Source organism: Cricetulus griseus, chromosome 3, assembly GCF_003668045.3.
Source record: "Cricetulus griseus strain 17A/GY chromosome 3, alternate assembly CriGri-PICRH-1.0, whole genome shotgun sequence".
NCBI classification, from domain to species: Eukaryota; Metazoa; Chordata; class Mammalia; order Rodentia; family Cricetidae; genus Cricetulus; species Cricetulus griseus.
Genome location: NC_048596.1, coordinates 275,116,034 through 275,139,556, shown reverse-complemented (window position 1 = coordinate 275,139,556; position 23,523 = coordinate 275,116,034). Strand labels below are relative to the sequence as shown.

General features: G+C 50.6%; 1 protein-coding gene across 6 annotated transcripts in view; it reads left to right on the top strand.

Moving 5' to 3' along the window:
- LOC100771856 (core histone macro-H2A.1) overlaps positions 1 to 23,523 on the top strand; it is a 58,716-nt gene that overhangs the window by 1,024 nt on the left and 34,169 nt on the right. For all 6 annotated transcript variants that reach the window (XM_035443001.1, XM_027409757.2, XM_027409758.2 and 3 more), the window contains exon 2: positions 8,295 to 8,500. In XM_035443001.1, coding sequence (XP_035298892.1) covers positions 8,329 to 8,500 — 172 coding nt within the window. In that variant the 5' untranslated portion in view covers positions 8,295 to 8,328. The remainder of the gene's footprint in view (positions 1 to 8,294; positions 8,501 to 23,523) is intronic.

Here is a 23,523-nt window from a genome sequence, read left to right as displayed (position 1 = left end):
GTGACTTTTGAACAAGCGGTTGAGATAGACCTTGGCTCCAACAATTAAGATCATTATGAAGTCTTTGTAAGATTTTAACGATCCAATAAACAGCCAACAAGAATAGACAATTAGAGGGGTTCTCCTGCTTGCTTTCCTCCTTGCTGACACCTCTGTGGTTTGAGGTTTTACTGTTAAAAGACGGAAGTGTTTTGTTTCTAGACTCTGCTGCAGGGAGTCCCAGTTTCTTGCTGGAGTGGCAGACTCAAACTTGGGCGAGTCTAGTAACCCTTCTGTCACCTTTAGGTTCCTGCTGTGAAGTCACAGTTGTCACTAGCTCTGAAATGGACGCTTGGTGCCTGCTACTGGAATTAATACACCCTGTCCAGGATTGAGTAGCAGCAACTGGGTTTACACACATCCTATGACTTTTTCAATTTGTGGGGCTTCCCCTTAAGGATAATGAAACTCCTGAGAGTTTAGACTTTCCCCTTTCTCCCTTTTTTATTTTTGCTGTGAGAGGGCCATAGTTTTCATTTGTTGCTGTTAATGTGACCCCCTAGGTAAGGTATGGGGGAGGGGTGGATGGAAGTTGTTTATAGCAGGTGCTAACTTGTGATGAGGCAGGGAGAACTCACATTGCAGTATACTGAGAATTGTCTAGAAATTCATGTGATACTTCCTCACTGGCTTGCTTTTTTACCAAGTAGGCCAGCGTCGGGGAGTGGCACAGTTCAGTCTTCCATTTCCTCGAATCCTGGAAAGAACCATTCTTTGCTCCCCAGTGACAAGCTTGGTGTTAATGATGCACCAAGTTGATTAAAGACATATCTAAATAAACTGGAAAACCCAGAGAGACTTCGTGTGATGTTCAGAGATTTGCAGTAGCCTTTAGTGCTTGACACATGAAACTGGAAGGGATGGGAATAAGAGGGACCCTTACCTACCCTTCCCTCAATCTGTGGCTTATGGGCAGTGGATCCTGCCTCAGCTCTTCTGGGTGCACTGGAATGGATCAACTCTTCATTCCAGAGAGGCCTATGACTTGCTTGCTGAGAGCAACCCTGCCTGGTTGGTGTCTTGCAGTCACTAGTATGTCCCAAGCTCTGGGTTAGGTAATGGGGATATAGTCATGAGCAAGAAATGCCCAGGCCCTGCCCTGGAGAACTGACTTTAGGAAATGCAAACAGGTGAGTGGCTCTCAGGAGACCAGTGGAGGAGGGACAGTCGTGTTAGTGGGATGGGGCTCTGTCTGGTCTGGAAAGATCAAGGGGAGGTTTGCTGGACAGGTGGGGGTGAGTGTTTGAGCCTCAGAAACTACATGTGCAGATTGTCGAAGACAACAGTGAAGGACCTGGAGGTACAGACAGAGGCCCAGGATGGCAGAATCTAGGGTCAGTTAAGGACAGGGGACAGGCAGGCAAAATCACAAGGCATCCTCATCAGAACCGCAGTTGATCCTAAGAACAGTCAGGACCCACCAGAGGGCTCTGAGCAGGAGAGGGGAGCAGCGGTCAGACAATCTCATTCTTAGTCAGGACACCTGTCCAGCAAATGCCCAGAAGTTTCCAGACACTTGGCTGACTGGGTTCCTGCCCTCTTAAGGTCACATTTTCTTCTAATGGCTTTTTGGAGGAGCTGTCTTAGGATTTAACACAACCTTTAGGGGGGAGAGGAGGCAAGTGGCAGTTTTGCCCTTGAAATGCAGGACCTGCTCCCTCTGTGTAGCTCAGGAAGCACACTGTAGTGCTTCAGGGTGAACTTTCAGGCTCCAGCTACAAGCCATTTCCTGCTTGCGAATGCCACTTGTGTTGGGGTTTGCTTTTTCCCCCACTACCACTAGAAGCTGGACACGTGAGCCACATACATGTCCTGGGACTTTCTCACTTGCCGATGGTTCACTTTGTGCTTTAGTGTTTGATGAATGGAGAGAGACTTTTCCTGACTAAGAGTACAGAGACTGGTCTCTGTTCTGAACCACATCAGGGTGCAGCTTGGGCTGTGTAGCAGCCGCGTGCCTCTGGGGACAGGACAACAGTGCCACTGTTGATTGAGAACATGGCAGGAGAGTGCTGCCGACAGGACTACTGTCCTGCCCTTCAGAATGGAGTGCCTCTGCTTTACCTTCATGGTCAGCGGTGACAGGGCGGGGAGGTGACATGCATGTGGATACAAGCCTCTGTTCAGTTGCAGGAGATGGAGCAGCAGGTGTCTTGAACACTTATCGCTCAGATACCTCCATGCCTGGGACTGGGACTCAGGTTCTCTGACACAACTCCCTAGTAGTTCTAACCAGCAACTTCAGTCAGTCAGTACACACACATTTGTAGCTTAGGTAATAAAGGCTTCAGAATTGATCATTCCCACGATTTGAGTGCCCTGATTGGTGACATGCACAGCCTACAGACTGTGCATCCTAGGATAGCATGAATATGGTCCAGCGCTTTGTAGACGCTACCTTCATGTTGTACTAGTAAAACTGTTGGTCACGCCTACTACAGTGTCAGCAGGTCAGTGTCTTACAGGTGTGAAGAAGATTAACACTTTCCTCTGGCTGGTACCAGTCGGAATAGTGCTAAGAAGAAAGGTGAACAGGGTCAAAGATTGTCACGGTCATAACCCTTTGTGTGACGTGTGTCTTAGCCATTAGGACATTTCCTTCCTGGGAACTCCCAGGGTGGCACAAACTCCCTGACTTGTGAGGCTCTTAACCTCGACAACCTCTTGACAGATGGGTCTTGACCCAAAGAAGGCTCCTGACGTCCCACTAACCATGGCCGAGTCCTTGGCCTTTGGACATGCTGCTCTGCTCTCTATAAATGGGAATCCCATTCACTATAAGGACAGCTGAACAATCACAGACCAGATAGCAGGCAGGGCTACAGTGGTAAACAGAGGACATTGATTTGGAGGCCAAGACAGCTAAGAAAACAGGCGTTGATACAGTGTGTTGAGGACCGATGTATATAAATGATCCAGAACGGTGAACAGGTTGGGGGGAGGATGGAAAAGCATTTGAGGAGAACATGGAATTGAAAAGAATCAGTATAGTAGAAGGAGCTAGCTGGCAGAGGAAAGTTATTGTATAAGTATTTGTTTATTTATTGCTGGGTCCCTGGAGCTACAGCAAGAATAACTGAGTAAATCAGTCTGGGGTGCTTTAGTTGCTAGGAGTAAGAAAAGGCTGGGGAAAGAAAAGGTGCACAGAACTTTGTGCATCAGAACTGACCTCGCTAGGATATCAACAGGACAGAAAGCGCAGCCACAGCAGACTGCAGTCTGGGGAGCTCCTTGAGGACTTGCATCCACCATGGAAGACGCTGGCACCACTAGGGAGGACACAGGTGTGGGAAGGGTGTTCGAGTCTTGGCGCTAAGGGTGGAGTGGGAGTGAGGGGTTCGCTAAGGAAGGCGTGCTGGGCATGTGGCTGATTTCCATGGTACTTCCCCTCTTGGCCCCTCCTAGTGGGAGAGGGCTTCTTGTCTTGTCCACCCCTTTCGTGTAGTCCTCACCACAGCTTTCTGGTTCCATCTGTGCTGTGAGGACAGATTGTACTCTCCGAGTCACACCTTACTTGCCCAGCAGCTTGCGGCTGGAGATTGCCTTTGTCCCATTTCTCCAGAAGTTTTCCTTTGGGTAAGTTTTACATTTCTGCAAACAAGGTTCACACTTGCTGTGATTAGTGTTTAGATGAAGGAGTTGCAGAATGAGGTCATCTGTCTTGGTACTCTGATGCTCTATCTGAGCTAGGCTCTTTTATAAAAGAAAGGGGTTTAGAGGTAAAAGGTTAAGGGGCCACATCTAGTGGTAAGCTCCTTCCTGTTAGAGTCCTGAGGTTGTGTAGACTGGCTTGGGACAGTGTCTGTCTGTCTGTTTTAACTCTCTTCCTCCTCTAAAGACACGGAGATCCAGTCATGGGGACAACTCTGTGTATTGACCTTACCGAATCCTAGTCACTTCCCAAAGGCACCACCTCTAATCATATTGGCAGATTAAATTTTTATCCTCTGAATACCCAGGAAGCCTCAGAGACACTGAGACCACAAGTAACCCAGAGTAGAGGGACGTGACCCAGAGATCCCCTGGGATGGGTGGCAGGATCTTCATGTCCTGGACTGGTGACAACACAGGGGTGGCTAGCATTGCAGTGATAACTGGGTGCATTCTTAGTGTCTTCAGAGTGTTTGGGACCCTCAATGGATGGATCCTTTTGGATGACTGAACAGGATGCCCTCCTGGATGGTGAGCACAGCAAGGAGAGAGAGATCCTTCTCTGGCCAAGCACTATAGCTGTTCTTCTGGGATAGCAGCAGTGTCCAGAAAGTCATCTTGTCCACCATGTAAGACTGTCCTTCCCTCAGATCAGGCTGCACGTAGGACACGGGTTACACTGGGCTTGCTATTTACACCAGGGATTCAGAGTCAGCTTTCAAGCCGTTTTGTCATGTGGTCTATCACAACCCCCTGTGTAGTTACATGTAAATGTGTATCTGAGTTCTGACTGGTGGGTCATGATCAGTAGTGGTGTGTTCACCTTCAGTCCTAGCTCCTAAAAATCTGTGTGTTATCCTCCATGATGTTTTCCCTTCCATGGCAACAGTGGGAACTAGGCATAAAGATGGCAGAATCAGAGGTAGGAGGGTCTGAATCCATGAGTCATGGAGATGTGGCTACCAGTCTTTGAAACCTGTTTTTGGACCTGTGTTTGCTTTTCTGCTGCTACCATGAGCTGTCGGAGGCTAGGTAGCTTTACAAAGAAGTTTGCGTAGCTCAGTTTTGAAGGGACTTGAGTATGGTGCCAGCCTCAGCTTAGCTCGGATGAGACCCTCCTGATACATATTACAGCGCTTTGGGGTGTGAGCATGGTCATATCGTAAGAAGACGGCAGAGGAGTCTCAAGGAGCCAGTACTAGACTCCCCTAGCCCCACTTCTTGAAGTTGACACCCCTTATCACCAAAATGGAGACTAATCTAACACTTGAATCCTTTGGGGGGTCCTCATATTGAAACCATAGCAGGAATTTTTATGAGTGAGAAGTAAGTTGTAGGGAATTATCTAATGTCAGCTTAGCAGTAGTGCCCTGACCACGGTAAGTGTCTGCCTAAGGCTTGTCCTGCAAGGAGTTGCTGTTTCTTGTCTTACATCTGTTGTGACTTGGCTAACAGTTGAGCAGTGGCTGAGTGTCAGCCCCTTACTCACACACTCAGCCAATGCCCACCCTTTCTTTAAGGTCCTTCCTACCATTGTCTCTAACTGACAGTTGAAAACAAAGGTCCAAGGGGTTAAGTCACCTGACCAAGGCCCCATGCTCTCTAGGAGTAGAGCCGTGTTAGAAACAGGTCAAGTTGGTGTGGAATGTCTTACTATAGGTCACAGTGCCCAATAACCTCTTCTCCATGGCCACTCCCCCACGGCAGAGCTAAGCTAAAGCTGCCCATTCCCCAGAGACCTCAGAGCAGGCAGGACCTGGCACACACAGGCTTCTCTGGAAACTACAGGTAGAAAGTAATTGGGCAAAGGATGCTTAAAACCCACCACACACTGCTGGAGGCTCAGGAGGCTCAGGGCTTAATCAGAATACCTTCGTAGCTTGGGTTGCTGTAGACAGAGTGTAACAGAACCACGGTAACACAACTCCATAGCAGGAACAAAGAGGTTGCTGCATTAGTGAAGATCCTGACACAAGACATGACACCAGCATGGTGGCTTTGGGGATCCATGATGAGCCACCTGCAGTGGTTGGCATGCAGTCACTTGCATTTTAGTTGAATTGGGCAGGCACATACACGTACTGACACGAGGCTATGGAAACATGGAGCACTGGTCATTCTGACTGTGACCAGGGCCAAGAAGGGTGTGTGTGTGAACCTCCAGCAGGCTGACAAGGAGGACAAAGGGCATTCCAGGTGGGACACAGCATGATGGGTTCAGGGTGTCAGAGGTGGCTGGGGGCTCCTGAGCCAACAGTGCTGGGGAAATAGGTAAAGGTGCATTTTCAGAGCTCAAGGAGATGAGGGAGGAGGCAGGGGTGGCTCTGGTGTCTGGAGAAAGCCTGCTATTAAGTTCAGTGAGAGGTAAAAATCTGAAGCAGGGCACGGAGGGGCACAGGTGAGGGGGTGAGTTTTGCAGTTGGGTTGAGCAGAATTGCTATGACTTGGGGGCTGAGGAGGCTAGCAGGAAATAGGGCCACACTTACTCCTGCTTGGGTTGTATGGTACACAATATTGCCAGTGATGGGGCCTAAAGACCCAGAGCACTTTAAGGTTCCTGTAAGACTGATAAAGTGGCCTTTGTCATAGGGATCTGGTAGCCAGATATACATTGGCATAGGGACAGAGTGTCACTAGCTTTTTGGCATAAAGACTTGGCTACTGTCAGAGAAGGACTTGCCAGGTCCTGGTACTTACGGCCTCCTGTGAACACTGCTGTCCACAGGGGCAGCCCAGACACACCTGCAGGTCTTCTGGCATGTCATAAAGGGGTTGAGCTGCCCCTGCTGAAGAGGGGAGAGACACCGGCAGTAAAGCTCTTAAATCTTGGGTTGTTGGTCCGTGAAACACATACGCTAAGTCAAAGAGTGTGGGAATCAGTGGCAACTGTCCCTGAAACCAGGTACACGTGTGCCACCCACACTGTGTGCTCAGTGAGCCCAGGTACCTGTGTGCATGATGTGTCCTAGACCAGTGTGGCCACAGAGAGCTGACCCTCTTTCATCATCCCAAGACCTTAAGACTCTATGCCTTGGATCTGGAATAGTGCAGGACTCCTGGTAGAGGCTGGAGCTGCCCCAGGATGCCCTCACAGCTGTGTCTCTGGCAGGCAGATGTTAGTGTGGACCACAGATCCCAAGATGAAGTTGAGTGCCAGTCAGAATGACAAGAGCTCCTAGCCATGGGACCTTCATGCTCATTAGAACTAGACGGGCCCATGCATCATGGAGCCTGACCTTAGTGTCTTAGCATAGGGAGCCCTGCCCATCAGGGAGAATCTGGAATCACCTGGTATCCCTCACAACCCATCTTCAGCACCTCACACAGGCTTCACATTCTAGTTTTACATTTGTTACAATTGGAACTTAAGTGACTGCAAGGCTATCGGTCATCTTCCCTCCCCCCATCACCTTGGGAGGGCAGGGACCACATCTGGCCAGCAAAGCCCCTGTAGTGTACACTTGTGTAAGCATTGGCCACCCTGCAAGTGCAGTCAGGTCCAGCCCTCCATCCATGGCAGTCTGTAGAGAAGCAGGAATCAGGGCCCATCGCTGCTGTGGCCTGAAGCTCACAGAGCCAAGCTTGTGGACAACCAGATCAGGGATGATTGGCAGAGGGGTGAAGGAGGCCCTGACGAAGAAGAAAAGCAGGGGGACCTTCCTGGAGTACCCCACGAATCTCTGTGTCAGACCTTAACTCACAGAGATGTGAAGCCAAGTTAGACTCGGGTGGCAGGCCTGGATTTCTAGGGCATTGCATAGTGGTGGCCAAGGATCGTGACTTTTATCTTGGGATTTGTGCTGGTCCTCATAAGCTTTTAGACCAGGGCTAGGACACACTCAGATGGGTGTGCAACAAGACTGACCAGCCTACAGGGTAGAGAGTAGAAGGAGAGCCGCACAGGAAGGAGAACTTTGCAGATGCCCGTGACTGTGTGACTGCGTGCAGTCAAGGCAGGAGCTGGGGAGCACCCTCTGGGCTGAGGGCAGTGTGTGGGGTGTGGGTGGGACTAGAGGAAAGCAGAGCCGGAGACTCGCCTTCGCCACGGCAGCCCCAGTGGACTGTGTGTGCTCTGGAGGCCCCTCTCAGCTGTCCCCTGTGGTACCTGGCTGCCATAGGTCAGGGTCCTTGGGGAGATAACACAACTTTCATTTCAGAATCCAGCCTCCTGGCTTCATGCCCTGGTTCTGGGTAAAGACCATAGTTTTCTTTCCTTCTTCCTACAGATTTGTTACTCCAGTTGGAAGCACATAAAAATACAATCATTAAAGAGGTGTAGAACATTATAGGAAACCCTGTTATTTTTATTAGTTTTACACTGTGAGGCATAAAGCCAAGACACTTAAGAGCAGTCATTGTCAGTCTAACATTTAAATGGAAGTGGCCAATAAAGTTGATGTCACAGGGGAAAATGTACAAAACTGCACATTCTCTTTGCAAAGCTCAGACCGTCCTTTCAAGCACATAAATGACTCGGCAGGCTAAGGGCTCAGCATCTGCCTGCTGTGTCTGTCACCTGCTCCCATCAAGAGCCCACAGTGTACCTGGAAAATGGGTAGAGAGCTGTCCCCAGTGGCCCTGATGGTGTGCTTATTGCCTTCACAGTGAGCTTGCTCATCTGCTTCTGGGGCCACCGCCATGTCGAGCCGCGGTGGGAAGAAGAAATCTACCAAGACCTCTCGGTCAGCCAAGGCAGGAGTCATCTTCCCCGTGGGGCGGATGCTGCGGTACATCAAGAAAGGCCACCCTAAATATCGGATTGGTGTGGGGGCACCTGTGTACATGGCTGCCGTCCTGGAATACCTGACAGGTGAGTGTTCCCAAGGCAGCTGCCGCGGCACCATGGGGTGGACCTGGTGAGTCTGTGAGCTTTGCAAGGACTTGCAGGCTCTTTTCCTACTCAGAGAAACTTCACCCCCCCCCAAAAGAAAGAAAGAAAGAAAGAAAGAAAGAAAGAAAGAAAGAAAGAAAGAAAGAGAGAGAGAAACTTCACCAAATAGAACAAGATCGTTGTTTTACCCAGATCTGCCAGTTGCTAACATTTTACATCAATTACCTGCCCCTCTTGCATGTTTTTGGGCACAGATTCTTTATGTATTTTAGGCCATCGTTAGGTGTCACATTTTCAAGTTTATGGAGTTACCCTAATAGCGTCATGTATGCCTTTGGACTTCTTTCTTGACTGAGGATCTGTTTCAGTGTCATGGGTTGCACAGGTCCATCAGGTTTGCCTAGTCCTGTTTGATCTTGAATGACTCCAGGTTTTAGTTGTTTTCAAGTCTACATCACATCAGCAGGTTAAAGCACCAATGCCACTTATCTTACCCAACGTTTGCTCTTTGGTGTGGGCTGCTCTCAATAGGCGCTTTAGGCCTTGCATTGCAGGTGAAGCAGGGGAGGTGCTGACTCTTAACCTCTCTGCACCTGGGCTGGGCTTGTCCGGTTCCCCGTTCAATCAAAGAGGCAGCTTTTTGCACATCTTACACAGCAGTCTTCACCCAGTGTCTTCAGTCTTCCAGGATGATCTTAGCCTCAGAGAGCCCATAGACCATGGTGGTTATGTTGAACAAGGATTTGGGGTTTGGGTTATTTATTTATTCATTTATTTGAGGAACAGTCTCTTGTAGCCCAGGTTACCCCCCCACACACACACACCCAATTCTACAGAGTTAAGGATGACACTGAAATCGATGGTGGTTATAAAATAGAGATTTTCTTTTCCATTTCTTTCATTCTGTCTATCCTAGGTGGCTTTCTTTTGTCATTCAGATGTCCCCCACCCCTGATGGCCTTCCCTTATTATTTTTATGCTGTCACTATTGGCTCATGATTGCGGGACATGGTGTGTAATTCTTCACCTACGTCATTGCTCATTTTAATGCTCAAACTGGCCCATGTCCTCATTGCATTCTGTATGTTTTCTTGCTGTTGAGCTCAGTGGGATGCTTTAGTCTCACCCTGAACTTTTCTGGTTCCAGTCTTGGACTCAGCCACTTTTCAGAGGCCTGTCGTCCTTCGCACAGGTCTGATCTTATATTTTGGCCCATTGTGGGAGGCCAGCCGCCTGAGCCCCACCGCCACATGTGAGCTTTACGCCAGCTGCCCGCCTGAGTTAGGGCCCAAATGAATACACAGAAACTTGTATTAGGTACAATGCTGCTTGGCCAATGACTAGGATTCTCATCTGTTAGCTCAGTCTTAACTATCATAAACCTATATATTTTATAAGACTTATCTTATTGGACGCCTTATCGGCGTCCCTCCTTGTTGGTGGGTCACATCCTGCCGCTGGAGCAAGAGCGGAGGGGAAAAGAGCGACGCTTCCGGTTTCTCCTTCTTTAAATCTGAGTCTCCTGGCTATGTCACTTCCTGCCTGGATCATCACTTATCTACTACATTTCCCAGAATCCTCTTTGACTCATAGCCCTGCCTAACTTGCCGTTTCATTGGCCAAACAGTATTTTATTTAACAGTCAATAAGATAAACATACACAGAAGTACTTCTCCCATCAGGGACACATATTGTCCCTGTTTTTAGGGAGGGGAAACAAGGCCTCAGAGCATTAAAGGGCTTGCCTAGTCTGCACACACCCTTTAAGGGCCTCAGAAGGCTCCAAATATTGCTGTCTTTTATAACGGCACTTACTAATTGGGTGAGCTTGCTGGGTACTAGGAAGTGGTTCCCTCGTTCTCCTGGCTGCCTCTCCTCTAAGAGAAAGAAGAGACTTAGCTAGAAAGGGCACCTCTTCTGAACTGGAACAGCTAGTTGCTGGACTGCTTCCGGGTTGCCCACGCCTCTACCCATGGCAAGCTTCAGGCCTGGAACAAACACAGTCATGAGGGAGGCAATGTTCTCATGATCACCAAGCCTCAAAAAGTCATTATTTTGTTCAACTTTCTGCTTGAGAGGTATGCTCACAGGTGATAGACCTACTAATATGAGCTGGGCATGGTCCTCACTCTATGGGTGAGGAAGGAAACAGAGGCCTAGAATTTAGGTGGAGTACCCTGTATGTTTCCTTGTCCTGTGATAAAGCATTGACTAAAAGCAACTTGTTGGAAGGAGAGCATTTATTGAGCTTACAGGTTATGACCCTTCGTCAGGTGAGGCCAAGGTGGAAATTCGGGGTAGGAACTGAGAATAGAGCCCGTGGAGGAACACCGCTTACTGGCTTGCTCAGCTACCTTCTTACACAGCCTGCTGGGATCAGATCTTAGTTGAGGCTCCCTCTTCCCAGGTGTGTCAGGTTGATAACCGATACTGGCTGTGACAGGGAAATGATGGATAGCATTGGCAATCAGCTGAGGGATGGGAGGAGTGACTGGGTAGAAAGCAGAGGACTTTGTAGTTTTTTATGTAGCAATTTACATGTATTTCTGGGCCCACTTGCCTTATAGCTCAAATGGAGGCAATTATCCCTGCTCCACTAATTCCAGGCTCCGTGAGCGGCATAGCAGCTTCTTTAGAGCAAGATGGGAAAGCTGTTGTCCTGGCCTCCTAGCACCATCATGCCCCTGCTGCCACAGACACTCTCATTAGGTTAAATGCAACGTGAGTTTCATTTCTTCCCTATAACTGCTTCTGTTTTGTTAGGGAAGCGTGAGGGAACAGCACCATCGCTCCCCCATCTCATGCAGCTGCTACCTGTTGCCCCACAAGTGTCTGTATAAGTCTCTCGTCTTTGCCTGTCTCCTTATGAATCTGAGCCCACTACTTAGGAGACCGAAGGGAAGATCTTTTACCTGGGTCTGGAGTCCTTGACCATGCTGTACCCACCCTGACCCCTGCTGCTGTGGTCACGAGCGGCAGTGCTCACAGGGGAGAGTGGGTCCGCAAGGGCAGCCCATGACTAGCTGGGGAAGCAGCTCAGAGGCTTTCTTTGCCTGGCATCAGCCACAGCAGCTCTTGCACAATGAAGTGTGAGCTGTTTTGTGTTCTGTAAAGCTCTTCCAATAGGGCCGCTGCTAACTGGGTGCACACAGCATCTGCCTGCACACAGCGTTAGTCCTTGGCATGAGATCCCCTGACACTGCCCATCACATGGCTGGCCCATGTAACTCAGGAGAATAGATTATCTGGAGTGGTCAGATATTTCCTAATGGAGAAGAGTCAGACGAGTGCAGGGCTGCTGTGTGCGCTGTGACCGCTCTCAGAAGCTTGCAGCATTCCGTCTGTGGGGTTGGAACATGGCGCGCAGGGATGTCTGAAAGCTTTAGGTGTCTCCCTGTTCTCAGTCTCGCTTTGGGGTCCTTAGTTGAAGGAGTGGTGGATCAAATCCCCTTTCTGTTCTGCTCTTTGCTTTTGTTTTACTGAAGACCTTTTCTCGTTGATCCTGCACATTTAGTAATGAGTGTCTACTCTTTGCCAGGCACTGTGCTGTGCTCCTTATGAGAACACAGAGTGTGGGGCAGAATGGGCTCTGCTCTGTGGAGCTCTACCCAGATGAGCTGCTGTGTGCAGAGTGGACATGAGCAAAGCAAAGGGATGCCTGGTCGACCCTGGGCCTGCAGATTCACCGTCAGGAAAGCTTTAGGGGGTCGGAAGGAGAGGTCAGCATCGGCCCAGGGAGGGCCTCGGTGTTGGGCTATACTGCAGTAGCTGGGGCCCTGTGCTCCACACCTGCTGGATGCTAGTCCCACACTCAAGTGTGAGAAAGGCATAGAAGGAGGGAGGAACAGACATCGGCCTTCCGTCGGCTTGGAGTCTGACCAAGATGAGCATTTATACTGTGCTGTGACAGGACGGGTGACTAGGGAAGTCTCATTCACCTACCAGCTCACTGTGGGCTGTGATATGTCCGGTACAGACACCAGGCCCATCCCACTCCAGAGAACTTCATTCCAGAACAGGTACGCAGGTAAAGTGTCAGGATCTAAGACAGGACCACCCGTACTGTGACGTAGAGGTGGTACTGTGAGCAGGTGTCAGAATCTGTCTGCTGGAGGATGCTAGGACTTCTCTGTGTGTCTAGTTGCCTGCACACTGCAGAGAGATAGCCTTCTTCTCTCCGTGGCCCAGACTCAGAGGGGAGTCAAACAATGGCAGGTGTGGCATCGGGGGTGTCCACTGAAATTTGAGCTCCTACCTTTGGATGGGCTGCTGGTGACACAAGAATGGCCTGTGGAAATGCCTTCTGGATGTCCCTCAGTGACCAGCTGTGTTAGTTTCGTTGTCTCTGTGACAAGAGCCCTGACAAAATGACTTGAGGAGGGGAGCATTTACTCTGGTTCACCGTTTGCGGGTAGAGGGTCCCATGGCAGGAGGTGACAGCTGCCCACACTGTGTGCAGTCAGGAAACATGGACACTGGTGTTCAGCTTGCTTTCTCCTTTTCACTTTGTCTGGGACACCATCCCACAGGATATCACTGCCCATCTTTAGGGTAGGCTTTCCTACCTTAATTAACCCAACTTAGAAACTCCCTTGTAGATACGCCCAGAGCTGTGTCTCCTGGGTGATTCTAGACCCTGCCACACTGACAGGATTAGCTGTCACTCTGACCTAGGGCTGCTTTACTGTTTGTAAGATGAGCATCCGAGTACCCACCCAATGAGCTCTAACGCAGAGGCGGAGGCAGCTGCCGGGTCCTCATGGCGGTGTACTCCACGTACCAAAGGAGAGCGTAAGAGAGGTTTCCACAAGTCCTATTCTGAGGTGACTGGGCTGCCACTTCCCTTAAGAATGGTCAAGGGAGCCACCCTTGACCACTGTGACTTGTCCGTCCAACTGACCCACACACCTGGTCTCCCCAGGCACCCACAGGATGTCTTAAAACTGTTGCTGGACTCTTCCAGAAGCCTCCATCATTGGATACCTCCAGATACTTACTTGGCAAATTCTCTCATCTGGTCCTCTAAGTTCCTCCATGTCTTGGGTTCCGAAGCATTCTTGGAAATGTGAAGGATTCTCAGGCTAGGGAGGAGCTGAGAGGGCTCAGCTCTTGGCCTGTTACTCCAGAGCTGAGGCCAAACCAGCCTGGGAAGGTGTTGAGCTGCTGATGCCTGAGAACCAGAAGCTAGGAGTGCGGTTACACCCTGTGGAGATTGTATTTTCAGGGCCAGCAATGCAACTTGCCTTTCCTGTTCCTCTTAAGGATGGAGGGAAGTGTGAAGGCAGTGTGCACATTTTGCTCTGGCACTTGGAGCTGGCATTGGTTCTTGCTCCTGGGTGAGGAGCTCAGTCATCTGCTGAGGTTAGGGGTCAGCACCGTGTGAGAGAAGTCTGGGGCTAACAGCCTCCTTCCCCAAACCTCTGCACCGTGGTCAAGGCTGGCCCAGCCATGGCAGGTATGCAGCGTTGTCTGCTTGTCCCTGGAGGGCCTCAGCTTTGCTGTAGAACCAGCCTCCTGGCTCTTGGTGGCCCAGCCCTACCTCTTCAGAGTGCTGTGTACACTGATACTGCTTCTAGAACACGCAGCCTATATTTCATATTACACAGTCAGTAACAGAATATACAGTGTTAACCTGAGGGACAGTGAGGCAGTCAAGGGCAGGTTCTGCCCAGCCACCATCTTTAACCCCATGGTTTTGGAGACCTTTAAGTTAAAGGTTTATTTTCTTTTGAATCATGTGTACATGCATGTGTGTAGGGTGTGGGGACAATATGAGGGTGTGAGTGCAGGTGCCGCAGAGGCCAGCAGAGGGCATAGAATCCCCTGGAGCTGGACTTAGGGACACTTGTGACATGGGTGCAGCTAACAGAGCTGGTCCTCTGCAAGAGCTGCAACCTAACTGTACCATCTATCCAGCTCACTGGGGAACTTTATAATGAGTGACACTTTAAGGAGATTTGGCTCTTGCTGCAGTCCCAGAAAACCAAAGAGCCTCTCCCTGACCCCAGCACAGTGTCAACAGTGGGAAGTGTGATGTAAGAAATGGGACTTGGGGATGGAGAGATGTCTCAATGGTTAAGAGCACAGACTGCTTTTCCCAAGGACCCAGGTTCAATTCCCAGCACCCACATGGCAGTCACAATTGTCTATAACTCCAGTATCAGGGATCTGATATCTTCGAGGGCACCAGGTATGTGTGTGCTGCACATACAGGCAGGCAAAACACTCATACATATAAAATAAATAAATCTAAAAATAATAGAAAAGACATGGGACATTATTTTTGCTCCCCAGGAATTCCCATTGGTGTAGGGTAACATTTAAGGGTGGTATAATGCCTGTGGCTAAAATCAGGGCATGGCCAGATCCATACTTCCTTAAAAAGAAAAAAGAAATACCCATAGGAAAACTGTGCTGTGGCAGAGACTCAAGCCCAGAAGAGGTAGCTTCTGAGGAGGGTTAAGTTAGGAGACACAAAATAGCACCTTAAAGAATGAACCATGGTCTGGCCTGGCATTGACTCTGCAAGCTGGGCCTGGGAACACCCAGGTCTCCTCCACAGAGAACCTGTGGTGTAGATAGTGCTGAAATACCTACATTAGACAGTCACCTTGGGAAAGTGTACGCTCATGCTACGTGAGTCACTCTTGCAATGAGTTAGCGAGGGACCTAGTGCTAGACACTGGGACTGGAGACAAGAGCTCTGCCTTAGGAAGCTTGCTCTGGAAGGAAGAGCCTTTGTGGCCTCTCAGCCCAAGCCCTGAGAAAACAGGCCTGATTCTTCCATGATCAGGCCACTTTGCTGCTGTTGTTCAGACACCCTGTTGTGTAACCTGGTCACACACCCTATTCCGTATTTAACTTTCTAGTGACTTTAGCCTGTGTGTCAAAATGAAGTCCACCAGTAAAGAGGTCTGGCAGGTAAGCAGCAGGGGAAACAGTGGCTTCCAGCTCCCAAGACAGACCATCCCTCCAGGACCACTGATTTGAGTCAAAGCTGGCCTGTTTAGAAACCTGGTGCCATCTTGTTATATGGATCTTGTAGGATGAGGTGGTGGCCTGTGGCTTTCCCATCTTGCTTGGTCAAATGTATAAAATGATGAAGACATTCACCAACATTTGCATATCCCCTACTTTTTCATTCCACTTCCCAAGCCCTGTGGCACCCCCCCCCCCTCGCCTTCCCTTTCCCCATGTGCTCTCATGGTCAATGCTGCAGGTCAGATTCTTGTGTAACAGTTAGGAAGTTTCAGGGCTGCCTCCTGACTTGGAGAAGCAGTCACACACACACACACACACACACACACACACACACACACACACACACACACACACACGGGGGGGGGGGGTCAGGGGTAATCTGATGATTGCTGTTCAGCCTGGATGAGGTTCGGGACCTGGGCCTGCCTGCGCTAAAACCCCAAGAACAAGGCATGCCTGCTAGACATATTCTGCCAACCGGGCTTGGCTGACAAAATGGTCATCTTCACTCACGCAGCCTGTGTGCCTTCTGGTCTCTAACTCCAGCTAAATGCTGTGAATGCCACAGCCCATTCCCACCCCACCTCTTAGGGAAAGGAGAGAGGCAGCGCTCCCGGGGGCAGCAACCTTGCTGATGAGGCTCGCAGCTACCAACTACCACACTTGCCGCTCTGAGGAGAAAAGGGATCCTACAAAATCAAGATTGGCTTAGGCAGGGCCTGCAGTTAATCTGTCACTTTCTTTGAAAAATGAGTCCCAAATCTCTTTTCTGCTTTCCTTTCTGGGACACCCCAGTGTGTCCTGAACTAACACAGCCAAAAATAGAGTAGAAAGAGGACGAGATTTAGGGCTGTGATGCTCCACAGCCTTAGAGCGCCTGCATCCTTTGTCTGCATGCCTGCTCACGACACTGTGTTCCTCAGAGGCCAACACCAACCTCATTTTCCTTAAAACAAAACAGAAATGAGAAGCCGGACATTCTAAGGAGTCAGGGTTGCAACAAGAAGGAAAGTTCAAGTTTGCTGTGCAGCGGGCATTGGGAGCCATGCTTCCTTTTCTGGCTTTGTGAGTATTCTGTGTTTGAAAGTTTAGGGCACTGAAATGCACTTGTAATCCCACCAACCAGAGGAAGCAGTTGGCTCTGTGCCTTCTGTGTGCGGGAGTTAACAGCTTTAGTCTGGTTGTCACTAACATGTACTATCTGTGTTCTTTGTTGGTAACAAATTACAGAATTGGTGCCTAGTCTTACACAGTGGACTTTGAAGTGACTGAGGAGATTAAGGAGCTGTGGCCACCTGTGACCTCAGTTCTTCATCTCCTGAGGGGCGTAGGTAACTCCAGGGAGGCCTTAAACAACTGATGGAGCAGTGTCAGCAATTAAAGAGTTCCCTTGGGGTGTGTATGCTTTGGGGCTAGAGGGAAGAGCCTGGAAGCCCAGGGTGGGCCTCACCCAAGATGTGGAGATGCAGCAGAGAGACTGGCTTCCTCCATTGCACAGGCATCGGTAGAGCTCCCAGACTGAGTTCTTGGGGTCCTCGATCTGGTCACACCAGTGACCGGGCCTCTCACTCAGTTATTCATCTAGAATGACCTACTTGTGAAACTCATTAGGCCCTGACCAAGTGCACAAGCTGGTGGCTGGAGTCAGAGGCCCTGTCAGAGGCCATCGATGAGTCCAGTGTAGGGACTGTGCCCTCCCTCCCTTCTCTCCAGTAAGGCTCATAGCTCCTAGCACAGTGCCTGCTTCCCACAGCATTAGACAGTCAGGATGATGGATGGGCTTCAGGAGGGAGAGATGGGTTTCAGGAGGGAGAGATGGGCTTCAGGAGGGAGCAGGAGGTGATGGTTTGTGCTGCCGGGAAACATGGAAGCTACTCTAGACCCAGGAGTTTTAAATAAAGCAGAGTGAGGATGAGCTTGAGAGCAGTGGGCCACACCTGTGTGAGGAGGGCACGTGACAGGGCAGCTGTTCCTAGCAGACAGGAGGGATTTAGAAGGCTCACACAGACTGCTCTTTCCTGTTGCTCTGGAACCACTGAGGTCGGTCAGCTACACCATGAGCAGCACAAGCTGCTAGGAGCCACCCAGCTGCTTAAAAATTGCAAGGTCCCTAAAGGGCCCCAGGGCCTCTGTGTGCATGAGAGAGGAATTGCTTCTGAAAACTTACAGAGAGGAGAGGGAAGAGGGTAAGTGTCTCCCCAAGATTTCCCACTGAAATGACAGTGACCAGTGAGAGACATCCACAGTACTCTTGTTCCTGTGGTTCCTATGTCTAGTCAACCCGGAATTAAATACCATAAAAACAAAACAGAAAAGGTAACTTCTCAGAGCTATAATGAGTTGCAGCAAGACCTACAGAAGGGTATTAATCACACCGAGTCCCCCCCTCCCCTTCCTGTCTTACCTCTTCCCACAGCCCCCTTCCAGGTTCGCTTGCCAAGGAGACATAAGCCCTTCTTGGATTTGCCAGACGCTCCACTCTGCTGCTCTGTGGCCCTGTCTTCCACCGCTCTGCTCTTCATCCCTTCCCCTCGGACCCCAGCCACTTCCTTATTAAGCAGTTGCATCTTCCATTTAGTGGCTGGAAAGTGTGTGTCCCCAGGTCCCCAGAGCTGCCTCCATCAGCAGCTCTCTGGGCTGTGCCCTCCCACTGTGCGGTCTTACACCCCTCTGTCTGTAGGGGACTGGCTGCTCTGTATCTTTATAGAAGCCTGACTCCTTATAGTGCTCCCATCTCAGCTGGTGGAGCCACTTGGAAATCCGGGCCCCTCTGCAAACAGCTAAAGATCGCCTGCTTGGTGTTACATGTAGTGATCGGTGGCTGAGGCAGACTGTGGTGACATTTTATCTGTTGTCTTTATAAATCTGGACGCTGACTGCTGAAAGTCAGTGTCTGCCTGAGGCAGCACCGTTTCCCTTGCCCGCCTGTCCCTCCCTCAGGTCCCACTGGTCTCTAGTCTGGGTTCAGGGACTGGTTCGTGTCGTGATGTTTTGAGTGTCAGGCAAGTGCTTTTGAAGGTGGAGCAGCTTATGTTTGTTGAGCACTTAAGTGTGTGAAATTTGTTACACTGAGATTTGTTACACTGGGCAGCTCACTGAATCCACAAGTCACCCAAAACTGCTCCAGAGCTACCCAGTACAGTAACTCATTTCCTTGAAGAGCAGCTTTACAGGCCTTTCTGGGGCCTGTAATTGCTGAATCCCCAGCAATTAAGAGAGCTGGGACACAGGACACAGGACCACTCATCCACCTTGACTTCCCGGGCACCTCAGGAGGACTAGTCTTTGTTCTTAGTGCAGGCTAGGCCTGAGGGGGCAGGCTCCAGAGCAGTCACATGTAACTACCAGAGAGTGCCCAAGGGCCTGCATGGGTTGGAGACACTTCTGTGGCCTGGCGTGGGCCAGGGAAACAGATGTCTGTCCGTCGTCCATCAGGCAAGAGGAGACTGGAGGATGACAGGCACAAGGCCAAGGTGAGGGGAGTCCAGAGCATGAGAGGGAAACGGTAGGAGCGTGGAGGGCATGGTCCTTGGAGTAACCAGTGCTGGGGTTTGGGGAAGGACTGGCCCATGGTGGCAACAGCAAAACAAGGAGGTCAAGGGCATCTGCACAGCCAAGAGCCTCAGGAAGACCCCCCCAGGCCTCGGAAGGAAGGCCTGCACAGTAGGTGTGCACAGATGTGTTGCTCAGGGGTGCTGGGGGAGGGCAGTGGAGGGCAAGAGACTTCTGGACCAATGTCCCTTCTTTGGCGCCTCAAAGAACGTCGGAAAAGGGAGTGCTGGGTGTATATAGAGCGTATGCAAATGCGCTTAGTCAGTGGCCCCCAGTGTCAGGAACCCACTGACGGGGACAAAGGCGGTGCCAGTGACCTGGGGGGGGCCAGGAGCTGCAGCCCCTCTTGGGGTTCTTCCTTTTGTCGTGCTCTGCTGTTTCTGCTGCTCTTCTAGGATCACTCAGCCCTGGAGAGCAATCTGAAGTTAGTTCCCCGTGCTTGCAGCCTTGCTGTGAGAAGGCTGCGCAAGCTGGGAGGCAGTGTCCGGTGGGACTTGGGACTTGTAGTAGCAAAAGTCTGGACAGCATGGAGCAGCAGCACTTTGCATTCACCCCCCTTTCCGTATCTTTCTGTGTCTCCCTGACTGGTCTGGTCTGGTCCCCCGTGGCCATGCTGCCTGTGTGAGTGTGTATGGAAGCCATTGTCCCCACAACCACAGTCTGCTGCTCTGCGCCTGGCTTTCCCTTTCCAAGTCCATCTGGGAGATGGTACGAAGTAGGGGCGCTCTAAATGAACTTCCTCTTTCCCTTATGCTCTAAGTCATTTAATTTCAGCAGACATCTGATTGCTCACCCCTCCTCGGGCTGAATTAAGAACAAATGGCTGTGGTTTTCCATATTAAAACAAACATACACATTAACCATTTCCTTGTAAATTAATTTAGAGACCTTGAAAGTAAGTGATTGGTGTTGCAGGGGGCCCTGCCCAGCTCCAGCCAGGGCTGGGGTAGAACAGGTTTGCTTAGGCCACCTCCCTTTCCCTCCTCCCCCCAAGATTTCTGTAGCCTCTGCAGCTGTCTCTGGTTCTGCCCTACCGTGGTGCCCCCTGCTGGGGTCAGATGAAAGTCCCAGACCCCATCCCAAGGCAGAGCCCGCCTGTGCGGCCGCCTGGGGTGCTGTGTTCTATCAAGACAGGTCTGGCAGGACAGAGGTTAATAGAGTTCAAGTGCATTTTTCAAACATATGTAAACTGTTAAGTACAACAGCAAAGGGTGAACTGCAGGGGAGGAAACTCCAGGGTTTCTGCTGCTTTTCTGCTGGTGCTCCTCATACAGGTCTCCACCCAGGTATCCAGATGGGAGAGACCAAGGGAAAGGAGTTGCTTGCCCTTGCAATCAGGGCCATGCCACTGCTATTGCTTCCCCCACTCCCCACCTATTCCCTGTGCCCCCTTCCTCTGCCCCCCCACAGCTCATCCCCTACCCCCATCCTAATGAGGATACTGTAGCCTTAGCACACAGTAGCTCATTTACTAAGTCCACTAAGCATTTTAGTAGTAACTCGACCCTTATAAACCTCAGAGATAACCCTAATCCTGTTTCATAAAATGGGAAACTGAGGCTGGGTGTTGTCTTGGCCATAGCCCACAGCAAATTACAGGAGCTCAGATGCAAATCTCCCGTGTCTGACAGCAGACCTAGGGCCACCCACCGTGCAGTCATGGCTGCAGCCAGCTGGAGGTGGTGTAAGTCAGAGCTTCCATCTGCAGAGGTGAAGGAAGGTCCCTGGCATTGGAGCTACTCAAGCACTGGGCTTAGAAGGTGGGTTACAGTGAGCTGATTCTTGCCAACAATCCAAGTGTTTCTTCCATTAACATGCATATGGCTCTGACATGTGAAAAGGTGTCCAGTGGAATGTACTTCAGAGACTCCCAAGTCAGGGCTACTGTTCTGTCTTGTTGGTAGTTTTTGTGGAACTGGACCAGATGGCACCTAGTTCACAGAGCTGACAGCAGGAATGCGCTTGAGTGGGCCTTGTGGGAGCAGTGGAGCAGTTCACTCTTAAAAAGTCTTTGTATTTAACCAAGGAAGACATCTACAATGCCTGCATAGCTTTTACTTGTGGAATACCCAGTTCCTCTGAGATCCCAGGGCCGAATGAGGGTTTGCTGTGGGACAGGCCAACACCAGGGAACTTTGCTGTGCCCAGAGCTCCGCTAAGGGAACTACTGCCAGCCTTAGTCTCTGCCACTCCCCGACCTGGAAAGGTGGGGTAGGCAGTGGATTCTTCAGGAGACATGGCCACAGACAATCCAGGTCACTGAGGGAATTGGAGAGGACCATGGTGTGGTCAGGACACAGGAAGCTCTCAGCAGTCACCCTCCAATTGGGGTTGATTGGGTTAAGGCCTCCTGGAATGGTGTCCCAATGCTGAACTTAGTGACGAGGGACGAGGAATCAAAAGAAATACAATAAACAGATTCCTTGTCGTGTTGTTGGCTCTGTAGCAGATATCGGCATTCTCCTTGGGATTACGTGAATATTTGCTCTCTTTGATTTCTGATTGTTACTTTCAATCTCTCTTTTGTTGGACGAGATGCTTCAAACAGCTTTGTAAAAGCCCCCAGATTCTTTCCTATTGCAAGGTTTGTGTGTGGAGTTTGGCTCAGCCTCACCACATCACCTGTTAGCTGTTAGTCTAATTCTGCAAGCCATGACTTCATCTCCCTGAAGGGAGGGAGACAGAATGCTTCCATACAGCTGAGTCGGTTCAGTTTGAGCCGGGGGGGGGGGGGGGGCTGTGGGGACGGGGGAGGGCTAGAGTCTAAACCTTTGGGCTTGGGGTAAAATTGAGAAGTAGGGCTGTCAGAAAAGTATTGTTGCTCAGCCAGCTGTCCCAGAGATGCAAGGACTGCCAAATCATGGCCTTGTCCAAGGCCATGGGAATCTCATCATGTTGCCCTAAAACCATCATGTTCAATGAGGCTTGGGAGCTTTGGGCTCTGAGAAGACAAGGCCACATCACCAGTCCTGGCCACCACAACCCCGGAGCCAGTGGCTCTCTGGTTGTCTAATGCTAGACCCGGCCAAGAGTGTGCTGCTTGGATGTCTTTCCAGTCAGAGCTTAAAATGATATTAAAAAGAACAGCTACCAAAGTACCCAGCAGTGTGCCTCACGAAGCGTTTGTGCCTGGGAATCCCCTCTGGAGCTGACCTCAGTGTGCTCTGGGCCCCAAACCAGGCCAGTGTTGGTCATTAGCTGTAAAAGGTAGCCTGCCTCTGGCCAGGAAGAACATTCCAGGGGGCAAAGGATCTGGCGAGGGTTTCTGTTTCTTCCCTCCTAATGCTCCCATTCCAGCTGTCCATGATTTCTCACAGGTTCCTTTTATTTTATTTATTTTTCTGGTTGTAGCCTCTAGGGTATAGCCCCTAAATAGCCCTCTGAGGAAGGGTCTAGGGACTGAGCCCTGGAAACCATGGAGATGCAGCTGTAGGTATTGCCCCACAGCTCAGGGCCTCCATGGTTTTGCCCTCTATGTAACTTAGCAAGGAGAAGGCCACATTCTGAAGAGAGACCCCAGGCCCTCCTCCCTGTGGTGTGTATACCTTGCCACGGTCACATAGCAGCCATCCTCTCCCTGTGTACCAGGGCCGGTACACCCTGGAAAGCAAGCAGGAAGCACCCAGTCTTGTTGAATGGCTGACAGTTTGTATCTCTCTCTCTCCATGCAGCAGGCAGCCTCTCCTGCACAGGAAAGCTTCTGGTTTATCAGAAGCCGGGCCTAGAGTGAGGCAGGGCAGAGGGAAGACTGCTGCTCAGCACGGGGCAAGCGCATGCTGCAGGTCCTGCTTTCTTGGCACTTAGGATGTGTTCATCATTCTCAACTGTTGTAAAATGCCCAGGCCCTCTGCCCACTGCAGTGTAGACAGACTAGGGTGTGGAGCATGCTTCTTGTAAAAGGTGTGTCTTGGAGGAACTCTGTCTGTGTGTCCCCTGATGATAGTGTCACTATGGCTACTATCCGTCTGGAGAAGCATGGGAGTTAAACAACCTACAGTGCTTGCTCAGTCTCTCTGAGCCCCACCTTACTGCTGTAATGGGTACAGCTCCTGCTTCCTCTCTGCAGAGCCCAGGGCCCGCTCTTTGGTGGTAGGAGCCTAGGGCTGGACATTCATCTCGACTTGTTCATGCTGCTGGGTTTTGCAGAAAGGAAGCCTTGGACTTCACCTCCTTGATACAAAAGGCAAGGGAGCGACTCCCTAACCCTGCCATTTCCTAGGAGCTCCCATTCCTAGACCCGCCCACCTCACTCCCAGTGCCAGTTCCTCGTGTCTCCTTGCACCCGAGTCCAAGCCAAATGAACTGGTAACATGCGAGATGCCCTTGAGGTTTTCCAAAGGAAAACTAAGGCTGGAGCCGCAAGTGAGCCCCAGGGCTCAAGCTAATGAAGCTGTGTGTCCTCAGTTCTGCGGGGCTCGGCGCCCCTTGAGCCCTGGTGCTTGCTTCTGGGGCACTCCGTGGCTTTCTTC